Source organism: Excalfactoria chinensis, chromosome 9 (genome assembly GCF_039878825.1).
Source record: "Excalfactoria chinensis isolate bCotChi1 chromosome 9, bCotChi1.hap2, whole genome shotgun sequence".
Lineage (NCBI taxonomy): Eukaryota > Metazoa > Chordata > Aves > Galliformes > Phasianidae > Excalfactoria > Excalfactoria chinensis.
The window spans coordinates 18,095,766-18,110,313 of record NC_092833.1 but is presented as its reverse complement, the minus strand read 5'-3'; the positions used below and the strand labels follow the sequence as shown (position 1 = coordinate 18,110,313).

General features: G+C 38.4%; 1 protein-coding gene across 5 annotated transcripts in view; it reads right to left on the bottom strand.

Moving 5' to 3' along the window:
• The window catches only part of IFT80 (intraflagellar transport 80), a 40,680-nt gene that overhangs the window by 18,381 nt on the left and 7,751 nt on the right, over positions 1 to 14,548 (bottom strand). For all 5 annotated transcript variants that reach the window (XM_072344823.1, XM_072344824.1, XM_072344826.1 and 2 more), the window contains 5 exons: positions 13,802 to 13,912; positions 10,700 to 10,768; positions 5,534 to 5,643; positions 4,870 to 4,959; positions 4,072 to 4,209 (listed from right to left, as the gene is read on the bottom strand). In XM_072344823.1, coding sequence (XP_072200924.1) covers positions 4,072 to 4,209; positions 4,870 to 4,959; positions 5,534 to 5,643; positions 10,700 to 10,768; positions 13,802 to 13,912 — 518 coding nt within the window. The remainder of the gene's footprint in view (positions 1 to 4,071; positions 4,210 to 4,869; positions 4,960 to 5,533; positions 5,644 to 10,699; positions 10,769 to 13,801; positions 13,913 to 14,548) is intronic.

The following is a 14,548-nucleotide window of genomic DNA, read 5'->3' as shown; positions in this document are numbered from 1 at the left end:
GACTTGACTCTGGTAATTAACGTGAATTATCAAGAACTGACTGAGCCACCACCTCCAGGGGAGGTATTCAGCTGCTCTCCTACAACCCTCCTGAAATCCAAGCACACTTAGAATGGTTAGAGCCCAGGAGAACTAAAAATGGGATGACAAACTGTCCCGCATAAATTCTTAACCTTAGAAAATGAAACATTGATTTAATTCTTTGAATAGATGATTATTTCCATAGATGATCCACATGTTTTCATTTTCTTCCAGAAGTCCCATTAGCCAATTCTAATAAATTAAAATATGTCAGCTTGGAAAGAATTGGTCAGCAACATAACTCCATGGGAAACCTATCTGTAATATATTTTTTGTCTTTTATTGAGCTACAAAGAATTCAGAATCATGACTGTTAATAAAGGTGGATGAAACAGAGACAGTGCAGAAAAGGCCCTTATTTTGTTACACTGCCAAACGCATATCTCTGTGAAGCAAGGCTAAAACTAAATGTAATGAGATCAAAGCTCACAGTAACTCTATAGAAAACAGATTTGCTGGGATTTCCAGTGCTGTAGTGCAGTTCAGTTCTAAGCAGTATGAAAACACATGCATGGTATAGAGCTACTTTCAAAATCTCACCATCTTTTTTGTATTAGTCTAATATCTAATGTTAATACAAAGGATATACGATAAAACGAAATCTGCAAAATGTCCTGAATTTAAATCATGGCTTTAATGAGAAAAATTATTTTCAAAGCTTCTTTGTGAATATCTGCAACATTGTGGTTTCAAAATCCTTAGATGCTTTTTCTTCTCATTTGTCAATGGTTTACAACACAAAGAAAAGGGAACACTGCTAACTGTTTAATATCTGACCAATCCCGGACATGGACTCTCATTATATTTAAGTCTATCTTATAGGGAAAAAGATGAAAAGAAATCGAGCTCCATGTTTTTAGCCATAGCTCCATACTCACATTTGTTTCCAGGGCAGTGAGGAGTAGCTGTCACACTTGTAGAACTGTTTCCTTTATTTTCTATAGCTGTTGAACAATATTCCCTAAATTTTATTCCAGTGTTTTTACCTATTATCCTTCTGCACTCTCTGAAGCGCTTGGGACACAACCTGTCTTTGCAGTGGATGGGTAGGGTCCATTTCCTACGACACGATGTGGGAGCGGAACGGAGGAGGAGGAAGCTCGTGAATTTGTCATTCTTACCATCTCTTGCTGTGTAAATATTTTGACCTGATCAGTAATGGCAAGGGAAGCACGCAGAGCCACAGGAAATAGCTTACGTAAAGGAACTTTTTAAGCTCTGCCCTCCATCCAAGCGATTAGACTCTGAAAAGCCACGAACACCAGGAAGGTTCGAGTCCATCCATCAACACACCCAGCATCACATTACAGTGTTTTTAAAATTAATCTTACCAGTCCCTACAGGATTAATGATGACAGACAATAGAGCAGACAACAAGTTCCAACAGTCAATACCAAGCAAACTTTGCTTGGTGCTCCGTATGGTAGCCATAACCATTTCTTTCAGATAAATAATGCTAACAAAAGGCAAAAGTGATTTTTAAAAAGAAATCAAACTGCTCTAGGAGTTACTACTCCATTTTTAGTTTTCTTTTCTTAACGTACAGCTGCCAGAACAAAGTATCCAGGAAGAAAGAAAAGAATAGGAAAAAAGAACATACGCTAACAGAATTTAATTTAATTATGTCCCCAAACTGAACACATATGCTAGAGAAGAGTTAATGATATATATATCGCCTGATGGCTCCCCGAGGAGCAATTTGCCAATACAGCTCCATTACATCAGACATAATAAAAATGTCTATGTTGACCAGTAAAAGCCAGGTCTGGTTCTCTTCAAACTCCATCACTCTGGTGGTATGTGAATCATTCTTCCATTTCCCTCAATATTAGCAAAGCTAGCTCTTTAGTAACTATTTATATTTAATGTCAGGAAAGAAACTTTCATTAAAAATCACGACTTTTGAAGATAACAAATGATCGTGGCTAGCAGCTGAACACAGAAAAGCATCTGGCACTAGCTACTGTACATGTCTTTGCTTCTTTAACAGTTGAGTAGTAAAGCAGGTAAAAGAACCCTTAACTTTAAGAAAAAATAAACCTATCCGCATTAAAATTTTAAATAAATTCCACAAGTCTATTCAATATTAAATACTGATTAAAAATTACTAGTTTTCAGTTAGCGGGAGTCTCAACTGTACTTATAATAAATTAGATTACATAATGACTAGCAAGAGAAACAGTAATGCCCTGGGGATCAGAAACAAAAGCTGTTTGCTACAAAACAGCACACATGACAGCAGAAAAAAAACTCTAGCATTTTTCTTCCTTTTCCACTACATCAGTCTTTGCCACATTTAAACTTAAATCTGTATTGAGTGCAAAATGCAATTTAAATTGTTGGCATCACCCCCACAAGAGCATATTTATTTCAGTTTACCACTTGCTGATGTAGCTCAGTAATCCCAGTACTCAGAAGGGAGGCGGAAAGCGGTTGTGGAAGAGGAGAGCATGGTTTCAAGTGCTGTTCTAGGAAGAATACCAATAGTAACAGCTAGTCTGGTTGTTTAAAGCATTGTGTTACACAGTGTAGTCCCACACAAATGTAATTACACTGGTATAAATATACCTTGCTCAGCTGCATCACGCAAAATATGCTATACATCTAGATAAACACTCCTGCAACAGCATATATACACACACACACACACACACACACGGAGATGGGAAGGCCACAGAGTAGGTTATTCCTTTAATTGCATTTTAAATGGAGTTACACAGAATATTAAATAGAAAAAAAGATCAATTAAAATTGGCTGTGCTCAAAACCATCACTGCCCACATCAAGGAATACTGTTGAATACAGATTCAGTACAGAAAGCGTATGATGAAGACTCAGACCTTGACCTGCACGACTGTTCTCATATAAGGGCTTTTTTCAAGAGTCTACAGCTGAGATGTGTCATCCCTGTTCATGGTAAGGAGAACCCGACGTACTGAAGACACCCCAAATTATCACAGCAAACACCAATTTCTCAAGATGAGCAAAAGAGCAACAAATGCAACAGCAAAAGAGGTAGAGAATGGGTCAATGGAAGTCCCAAACCAGCAAGATTTGATGCAATCCGAGTCTGAACAAAAAGCTGCAGAACCACAGGAAATCCACAGAGACAATCAGGTCAATCTGTGCTCTGGGCTAACTTACTTAGAATACCAGTGAAGGCAGATGAAACCGCATTAATTATAATTGGAGAAAAAGTTGAAAAAAAAGAACATACTCGGTCAGCAATAGCAAACAGAGTAAAGCTGGGAGAAAAAAAAATATTACTATTTTTTATGAGAGAGAAACAGAGGCATCTCCATTAGCTGCCTTTCTTCTATCAGAGTTAGTTTATAGTTAGGAAGCAATAGAGAAGTTCAGATGAGAAGACAGAAGTACGTCTTCAGCTAGAATAACCGTCCCATCCATCCTTCAGAAACATTCCTTTAGCTCCTCTTTTAATACTGCTTTTGCCTCACAGTTTATAAGGTCTGACCACTGCACCTTGTGATTTCTTTGTAAGATGTGCCTATCAACTCCTATTACTATTCAAGGAAATACAATGCAGAGGAATTTTTCTTCCTGTATTATTTTCCCCATGGCCATTGTTCTTCTATCTGCTTTTTAAAGACAGGTTATAGTCACACAGTCCTCGCTTGTTATGGTTAATAGCTGCTTTTTATGCTTGTAAATGCTTACTGGGTTTTTTATATTTTTTAAAGAAAAAAGCCACAAAAGCTATAAAAATAAAAAGCAGAGAAAAAAAGTAATGTCCGGAAAGACAGCATTATCTGAAGAAATTTTACCTACCCAGAACACATTCAGAAGTGCATCTGGGCAGATCAAGAAGAGAGAGATACAGATACAGCCAGCAGAAAGGTGTTGGAAGTCAAAACTGGTTTCTGCTAATAAAAATACTTGCCTGTACACGTATATCCTCAGGAATATTTACTGTATTATCAAACAACTTGCAGAGTTCCACATCTGCTGTTTCTCAGAGCTGTTACTTACCCCAGTTTTATCACATAGACGTAAAGTATGGAAGGATCCCACAGCAAATAATTCTCCATCCCCAGACCAGGCAACAGCTGTTATTGGATACTCATGGGGCTGTGAGCTGTACAGTAGGTGCCCATAACTGTCCCAAACCTTTAAAAACAAAAAACCAATTCTATCAATAAAGCCATTTTTTGGGTGCACCTACAGAGCCATCGCTTCCCTTCACAAAAATACACTCCTCAAATTACTTGAGTGCATCTTGTGTAACTGGAAGAAAAATCCCACGTTACAGTTCACTTTTCATTAAAGGCCATTCCCAACCAATACTGGTTAGTGTCATGCTACACACTTTGCTTTGCTGCTATGGCAAATATTACATTACTGTGTATAAAATACTTCAGAATAACGGGAGTGTTTCCTGCACTTCATTGTAAGCTGGAAACAAAACCACAACATTTATTTTATTTGTACTTGTTTCCCAAGAACGCAAGGCACCTTTTCAAACTTCTAAACCAAAGAGATTTTCTCTTATACTATTTCAAGCATTCATTCCTATATTTCTACCTATTTTTTCCTTTAGCATTTTGTTTCAAATGCATTTTAGTAATTTTTATTCTGACATTTTTCTAATTTGGTGCCACGAGAGGAGGCAATGTAATCTAATACATTTGGATCACGAGTTTTTCTTGAAAATTGAAAGGCTTGGCATTTTATTTTGAGCTTCAAAGTCTAAAATTAGAAAACATCAGAATGCCCACAAATACCTTTTTTGGTCATTTAGCTTCCCCTCCAAAGTTAGCCAGTACGCACCTTATATTTACAGTCTTCACCCGCAGAAAGGATCAGTTCATTCACTGAGTTCCAGTCAGTTTTTAAAATAAGCCCATCGTGGGCCTTCCACTGAAATGGAAAATAAATCAGTTAAACATAAATGTAATAAGTCTGAGGACTTCTATTTTTAATATTTATTGTCCACCATTTTGCAGCATTCTCACACCCCAGCACAGATCAGGTTTTCCAACAATGTACATTCACGGACTTACTCTACTCTGCAGAAGAATAAATTAAAGACAGCCTGCAACACGAAAGCATCACAATCTGCATAAAAAGACTGTTCCAAATGACTGTTTCTGTATCTTTCTGTGGTTTTGAGTAACAAATGAAAAGGGAAAGGCTTCTGTATCTTTGTGCTTCCTCTCTGCTTGCAAAAAGGGAAATCCTTGATCAGCTGCCTGAAGAATATGCACAGAATAAATTGTTCCTTTCCGTAAACAAAACTATTTTACAATCTCCTTACTCTCAAAAAACCTGAAGCTTTAAATGAAATAAGAGGTGGAAAGAAAAAAAAACAGCAGCATGCACATTGCCTGGAAAACTCCAGTACAAACTTTGAGTGTTTGGGAAAACTACAGATACCTGCAAAAAGCTGGTATCTGTTCATGGGGGAAGCGAGACTTTCATGTACTAACAGTACCTGCAAAACTTTAACGTTTGGTTGGAGAGCTTTAATAATGAGCTGCTTCCCTGAAGTATAGAGAACCTTTTCAGAATCAGGTCCCCAGGCCACTGAGTACACCGGCGTTCCTGTAAGATACAAAGAGAACATTTCTGATGTCTTAACTGATCAAATCATGCACAAACTGCTACAGTTCTGCTCCCTTCAAACATACATCAAAGATTCAGAAGCAGGAGAAAGCCAACCTATGGATTTCTTTAGTTATAAGATTTCTTCTTTGGTCAAATCACGCCTATTTTGTTTCTTCAGCCTCACATCTATACTCCCAATTGATTTTGTTTCCCTCTAAAACACAAACAAACACCTGATCAATTCCTTCCAAGATGCAGCTGAGCAAAACGAGATTGTTCTTCTCATCCTTGGGCCGTATTCCATAAACTATTCCAAAAAGCCACAAAGAGTGGCCTGCAGAACTAACAGTTTTTCCCAGTAAATTGGAAAAAAAAACTTCTTGTCTATCAAAAACTCCACAATGATGCATCTGGGATAAAGCTGACTGTTCTGCTTCACAAACGAGTTGTGTTATAGTTTTAAAATGATCTTTCCTCAAAAAAAATAAAAAAATAAAAAATAAAAAATAAAAAATAAAGTGAAAAATTGCATGGAAAAAGCACCCACGAATAAAAATGTAATCATTTTCCATAGTACTCAACAGGATTAGTTTCCCCCCAAGAAGAACCCAAGTATTACACTACTTCATTCCTTGCAAATGTATGTGGGGGAAAAAAAACAAAGTAGAGATCATGTCCAAACATTTGTTTCTATCACACAAAAGCCCTGTAGCAATAGGCAGCAAGTTACAGCACTGCCTCAGCATCAGAGGACACAGAAACAGCACGTATGAAACTGCAAGAGGGGCTGCGCAATAAGACCTGGACAGATCGTTCCTTTTTACTTCTTGTAAAGCTTGCTTCTGTATCTTTTGAGATGTTTTTCACCTATAGACATTATGATTTCACTGCAGAAATGAGGCCTGTGAAAACTTGATTGAATAGTCTAAGCATAAGCATCCAAAGCAATGAGACATGCCCAAGGGGAGCTTATAGACTCAGGTTGTTCCAGAAGAGGGCCAGGTTGGATATTAGGAAAGACTTTGTGTTGAAAAGCACAGTGATGCAGTGACACAACTGCCCAGGGAGTGCTGGGGTCACCATCCCTGGGGGTGTTCAGAACCACAGGGATGTGGCACTGAGGGATGTGGGCAGTGAGTGGGGTAGGCTGGGCTGGGGATAGCTTGGGGATCTTAGAGGTCTTTTCCAACCTGAATGGTTCTGTGATTCTATGACACAGGACCTGAAGGAGCTCCATCCACACGTGGAAAGAGTCTGGAGTTGGGTACGATAACCCAGCTAACCCTGAAGGGCACCAGCTGCACCCCATGCAGCCCCAACCACAACTGCACCCAGAAGACATACCTCAGAAATCAGAAACCACAGGATGAGCAAACAGTTACAAATCTAAACATTTGTATTTGACAACTTCGTAACTTTAGAGGAGGAAAACAGAAAACAATTCTAAGTTCTCTGAGACCTGCACTTCTTAGGGATTCACGCATATTTTAGCTGATAACTAATTATCAACATAATGAATTCTGATCAAAACTAACCATGGTTCATACAGCAACCACAAATGATCATAAAAAAACAAAACCCCTAAGGCTTAAAAAATCCTCTCTCAGGGTAAAATTCTGAAATGCACTTCTGGCACATTAAGCTCCATTGCAAGAAAGTGACTCACACAGCACTGAGCTTAACCTGAGCTTCCACATATTTGAACTCCAAGCTGAGAAACACTGTCATTGTTCTGGAATACTTTTGTAATTTGTATGTTTTCACTTCCGAAGGCATTTATTCCATGTTACACAGAGATACAGGATGATGCAATATTTTTTTGGTCATCCACGACAAGAGGCAACTCACAGAGGCACACAACACAGACTAAGCAGATCCGGCACTTGCTGTTTTCCTACTGGCAGAAATCTATGTTGAAAATGACATAAATTCTGTCGCCAGCAGTACAGAAATTCTAAACAAACTAATTCTTGTCCTGCTCTAACGCTGATTTAACAATCAGAAGACTTTTAGATTTAAACCAAATGTTTCCCTTTTTTATGATGGCTGACTACTTAACCACAATTGCCAGGGCTTAACAGCAGGAGCTAAGTTAACTCATTTCCTTCTGCACTTAACAAGAACTTGGTTGGAAAAAAGACTGCCAACTCACTGCAGAGGGAAGAGCTGAAGAAGGGATATCAGCATTAAGCACACTTCTTCACATCTCTGTGCTCTACCAGCAGATGGTAACTCCCAGTGAATCACCCCTGTCTCGATGTGCGTAGCAGAGAAAGAGCTCAGGTTGAGTGACAGAGCAGCCACAGCAGCCTCTATGGTAGATGCAAATCTGCATGAGATTTTTTCTTGCACAGGAGTAGAAGGATGAATCCATACAATGTTGTACCTCCCTGTGGCAGCACAATAACAGGAATTTCACTCTGCATTTTGAATTTGTTCCTTACAAATAAGTTCTGTTTCCCAACGAACACTTCATAATTAAACTGCCTGCACTGCAACCGTTGTGAGTTTGCTCCCAGTAAGCAAAAAGGCAAAGGAAGAAACTTAAGGTTGGAAATGTAAAGCCAGACTTCAAGAACGACACAGCCATAACAGCCATACATTATGGCCAATGGCAGAAGAGGCCACAGGGTCACACGAACTCTATTCCATGTGTTGGCACGACATAGGACATGTGGCCACAGAGCTCCATATAAGTACTGAAAAAGCTAAAAAGGGAAAAATATATGTTCGTGTTTTTCTAGTGAATAAAAATCCAAAGATAGAGCAGGCATGTAGACCATCAAGCAAAGATAAGAGCCTGAAAATTTATTTCTAATACAAAGAGTGGAATGAGTAGAATGCTAGCAACAGTAATCCTTTCATTTCTCAACATTATTGATACAGAAGTGAAAAATTAGCTCAAATATGATATACCTCTCTTAAAAAACTTCAATTTTTCTGCAGAATCCTACCCTGATCCCAGGTATGCCAGCAGCTGTCAGAATCTCTGGGAATCTGATCCTATCAAGTTTAAAGGGCTTTGGAGCCTCTTAGGTTCTTATCTTAAAACACAAATATAGGACGATAATTATTTCATGCAGAACCAACTCACTGTACCAGAAACTCTTACCAATTAATGGAAACTCAACTTGCTGGCTGCCAACTGGAATGTCTCTTACTTTACAAGCTTCATGAAACACAAATAAACTTGATGCATATCAGGTGAGAAATAAAGAAGCGTGTGCTTCAAGTTGTTTTTCCCCCTCAAAACTGAGTTTGGTTAGCTTGTCTTTGTACATGGTAAACATGAAAACACATCACATCTGAATATGAACCTCCTCAACAGAATTGAAATAGACTTTGCATTCACTCCTGTGGTTAAAATGCCTTCAACAGGTTGAAAGAATTTAGATAATTTGTTTTAGAAAGAGATAAGGGTCTGACATTTAACCCAACCCCAGGTGCATGTGGTTTCTTAAAAAATGTCAAAAGGTCACATGATCTCAATGCATGAAGGCTGAAAAACAAAATCTAGCTCAGTCCCTTCAGTACTTCTGAAATAGTACAGAAATGTTCAAAATTGTAACCTTAAAATGCTGTTTCTTTAACAAATACCACACACTGTTTGCATGAACACACGTTTGCAGCTTACACCATCGTACTTTACAATCAGGTGATTTTAAATTGATTGATACAAAAACAATTCAAACGCTCCAGTGTGCATAAAACTGTAGTTGCAGAGCCAAGATCAAGGTTAAGGCCTCCAGGGCTCCAGTTCAGCAAAGAATTTCAGCACAGAAATCGTTTCAGTTCAGTCGGACTGTTTGCATGTATTACTGCATTCAATTGGGCAGAGGAACTAACATGTAGACACTTTGCATCTGTCAAGCACTCTTGCAATGCTCTAAGCAATCCCTTTGTTATCTTATGGTCTCAGCTGAAAACTGTGGCTTAACATTAAAAACTGGATTTTGTCCCTCTCCAGAATCCTCAGCATAGAGCTGAAAGTGGTGTCTAAAAATGTTGCGTTATTACTTTACATTTGGCAGCTTTTTCTTTTATTCCTTAAAAACTATCATCTTATTACGAAAGCAAGTGGCACAGCTTGTCCTTTACATTTGTCACCCAAAAAGAATTCATGTGGAGAGAGGGACAGAGCATAAACCACTTCAGCTGAACAGCAAATGTTACAAAACCTAAAACAAGAGAACTGGAACCTATACCAGAAAGTATCTCATACTCATATCACAACTGCTAATCACAATTCTGTAATAAAAATGAAATACATATTTTTGCCAATTTCCTTACAACTGATCCAGCCCAAACCAAAACAAAAGAGGAACCTTTATGTAAGAAGATTGTGCTTTATCTTGAAAAAAGATCACCTGACAAATAAGTCATCGGGGCACAATATTCAGAAAAAGACAAAACAGGCGATGGACGCTCTTCTTTGATACAGAAAATCTCCTGCTTTGTAAATATTAACTAAGAATGCCTTTATAAGCGAGCAAAAGGAAACGTGATAAATAGAGCCTCATAGTACTGTATTTTAACATAACGTCTGCTGCTGCTGAATAATTAGATCAATAATGACAACAATCACTATTAGATGAATAAGATACTGTTTCCAGCCTACATGACATGTGGAATATGACATTTCTATTGTATATGACATACCTCAATGACAAACAGTCCATGGGAACACAACAGGAGCACTGCAATACATTTAACTCTATTCTTCTGCTGATTTGATTATCTAATAACAAACTGCCTATCAGTCAAACACCATTCTTCACAAAGAAGCCTGTTAAGTGTGGTTTTGAACGGTTTGATGAGAAAAGTTAGGACAACAAACTTATAGTTAGTAAGTTTCATATAAGTCAATATTCCCAATATAAAGTCAAAGACCTACACACTGCATCTCAGCCTTCTCTTTAACTTCAGTGAAGTATATCTAAGCCCAACAGTCCCTAACCAAACCATCCCTGGCAGGCTTACAGTCTGTTATTTATATTTATCTTATGTAATCCAAATTCAGAGTTCTAACTGAACTTTAAGAAAATCAACTTACCTTGCTGAGCTAAAGTGGATCTCAGCATTCCACTTTTAGACCAGATTTTCACTTGGCCATCTTCACCAACTGTAAAGTTATCACAGAAATCAGGACTTAAAAGTCTAACAATCACAACAGTTGCAGTTATTGTGTATGTTACAGCAAGATTGTGTTGTTACACAGCTAAATATAAAATCTATGTTGTTTTCCTAACATGGCAGTAGATAGTACTTTAAAGAAACAATATTTAAGCATTTTACCACTCTTATCAACAAATCTCTTCCTCTCCTGAAAATCCCTATGCCGCAGGTGTCCAACCTTTTGGCTTGCCTGAGCCACACTGAGTGAAGAGGAATTGTGTTGGGACACACACAGGTTACTCCAAGAGTATTGCCTCCTACTTATTTCCATTCAAACTACAACAGATACAAGGAGCGCAGTAACTGTGCTGGATAGATAGATTGATTCTCAGCAATAAAACAGTATTTTTCAGTAGTCATCACCATTAGCAACGCATTTTCACAAGTGATGAACAAGACCCTACATGCCATGCTTGTCAAAACCTGTACCAGCAGAGATGACCCACTTACTTTTTCACACAGCAACAAAGTGCAATGGGACACTGGCAGGAAGGTTCAACCTCTACTGCCATGCAGCCAACACTTGCCTATGATATCATGAGCCAACATCACAAAATAGCAGGCATCACTTTTGGAGCAGCCCTTGTAAATTGTATTTTATAGAAAGAGGAAAAAAAAACAACCAACATAAAATTAGAGGGATATTTGACTTTGTTTCAGTGAAACCAGTGCATCAGCCTGGTTCAATGGCAGTAGCTGCAATTTCCAGTGAGTTCTTAAGACACTCACTGGAGATTTGTCATGAATTTCTCCTCTCCACATACTGCGTCCTTGATCATATATGCTCACAAATGTGCACACTGTTAAAAGCAATGACATGAATAAGGCATGACTGTGAAGCAGAGGATATTTCTCTCTGTTAAACAGAGGTCTTGTAAAGAGACGTGATCAAATTTGAGTTAAATATCCAACTGGAACACTATACACTCCATCTGAAAATCTGCAAGCAATGTATTTATGTCAACTGGAAATGGGAGCTGTGCTGGGCCTTGTGTAGCCCACGGATCAGATGTGCATGCAGGCTTTGGTCTTCTGATCTGAAGCTGCTGCTGGCAAGAGAAAGTCCATCCTCATTTAAATAACCCAAGTTCTGTATTCTGTAGCCTACAACTATTTCCAGTTCAAAGTCCCAAAGGCTGACTAAATGAGTCTCTTAGGAGTCCAAAGACAGAAAGAAAAGATTCCATGTGTTAAACTGGAGGCTCCACTATCGACAAATGGTGAATCTGAAGATAACTGAAACTTGCTTATAAGTCTATGCTTACTTAGTCATGTATACATAAAATCCAGAGATCGTTTAATATGTTTTCATACTCGAAATGCAAACTTCTGTGCCTCTATTTAAACATCCCAGATTCAATTAATCAGGAAAAAGATGCATCTGGACCTTTGGGGCCTTCCTTCCTTTCACTTTGTTTTTTTACTAGATTTCTAGTTTTGACACATGGCAGATTGAGCATTTAAATTGTTTAGAAAGCATAAAATTGTTACAAATCTTTCTTGTGCCCACTTGATACTATTAAAATAGATCCATAAAGAGTATTTTAACTGATACAGAACCACCAATGAGCCACTATTTCCCAAGGCACAGCTGCTGTACATGAGTGGTTGATCTCAGAGCATATCACACAGGCTTTCAATATATATATATATATATATATATATATGTATATATATATATATATATATATATATATATATATATATATATATATATTCAAGATCAAAAAGGTGATTCCAACTTTTTCTTTGGAGAAGTCCCTGAGGCAAATCTGTCTCCTAAAAGAAGAATATTTCTGTCCCTCTGGGATTGAAGAGGAACACTGCAGACAGAGCTCCTTAAAGCAGCATTTGAGAGTCAGGCTGAGTCTGGAAACAAGCAGATCCAAAATTATTTTCAGTGCTTCTGGACTGAGCTGGAATTTGTCCAAAACAATCAGCTGTGTGAGATCAACAGGGGGCTGCACAAAACTCTGCCACCAACAGAAACCAAGAAGTACATCACAGGAAACATAATTAGCTTCTCCTCAACATCAAGACGGCTTTGTTGTTTTTCTGACAAAAATGCCAAAAGCAACCAATTACCAAAAGAGTTAGGACAAAAAGAGACAGATGTGGATGCTGAAGATCGCTCTCCCAGCCCCAGCAGAGAGAAGGAGGAAGCACCAGCTGGACTGCACTGCTCCCAGTAATCAAGGAAGAGTAGCACGGGAATGTTCAACATGCTCATGAGGCCTCAGTAACCTTCTTCACTGGCTCCAATGCCACATGCAAGTTATAAAGGTACCAACATACAAACATGCTGTCCTAACAGATAAGGCAAAAACATATCTCAAATATTCTCCTTCATGTATGAAAAAGCAGAATGTCTGTAGAAGCCTCCAAGCATTTTGATGTTAAAAACATTTGCTGTCAGGTACGTAGGACAATGCATAATTAACAGGATCACATAAAAATGTTTTTACTCTCTTACGTATTAAAGTAGTGCTCATAATTCTAAAACATCATTAATCAAATAGCACCACATGAATTCCTATTAAACAAGATATCAAATACCTCAATGAGGAAGACATTAAAAATCCCTTACTGTAGCTAACTTCATTTGTTGCTAATTTTGAATTTCCAATTCACTCCCTTTCTTGCAAAGGAATTTAAAGCTAGACCTGTATGTGAACACTTTAATGGACTCAGTTTTATTAATTCAAATTCTATATAACAAGAATATATGGTAGGAAATTTGGGACCAAGTCTTTTAAATGTACGTCAGGGATTAAGTTCTATTCATAAACCACTGTGCAGTGCTAATCACATTCAGTAAGGTCCTTATGTTCAACACTTACGTTTCATTAACCCAGTATTACATTTGTGTACCCTTCTATTTCTTCACTCCGTATCATCTTTGCACACTAAAAACCCCAAAGGCTCCATTTTGAGGGAGCCCTTTGGCTATTTTTGTTTTCAACCTCCTCCATTTCCTTACCTGTAGCCAACGCTGTTCCCTCAGAATTCCACCTCCCTGCAAGCACGGCTCCGTTGTGGGCTTCCACGCTTTTCTCCACTCTTCCCACTTTAGAAATGAAGTGGAATTTCCCTAAACAAAATATCAATACAGAAATAGAGTATCTAATTTTGTGGACCGATGATAGTTATTTTTGTCTTCTGTCGTAAACGCATACACCAAAGCAGAGGAATGAACCAACAAAACCAAGATCAGAGCACGCAATGACATTCTTCACAACTATGACTAGCCCAAACAAATGCTCTCTTGCAAAAGAAACACTTGTAAACCAGCTAAGATGTTTGTGTAAATCGGTTGTGCTCTTCCCTCGTGGTATGCACGGCCTTTGTTTTGACGATTCATTTTGCTCATACCCCTCCAAGGTTTGTGTGTCTCTCTGGGGACGCAGCTGCCTGCTGCTATTTCATTGTCTGAGAGCTAACAAACAGAGGTACGCGCTCTGCAGCCCAGGAGAGCCCTTGTGTTTTCTTTTTTTAAGATCTGAAAAATCACTCAGCACCAAAAGGATAATGGAAAAGCGAGTACAATCCGACCAGCAGCGAGCGCGTTTCTCTGAGGAAGTCTTACTGCCTGCATTATGGAGCTGTTATGGAAATTCACAGAAGCCAAAAACAAAGCTATTAATGATTTCAACAGAAGCATGAGGAAGTCTTTCTTTCCAAATGAGGGATGTTGCTTAAATCCAGGAAGATCAAATTTAAACTGGAC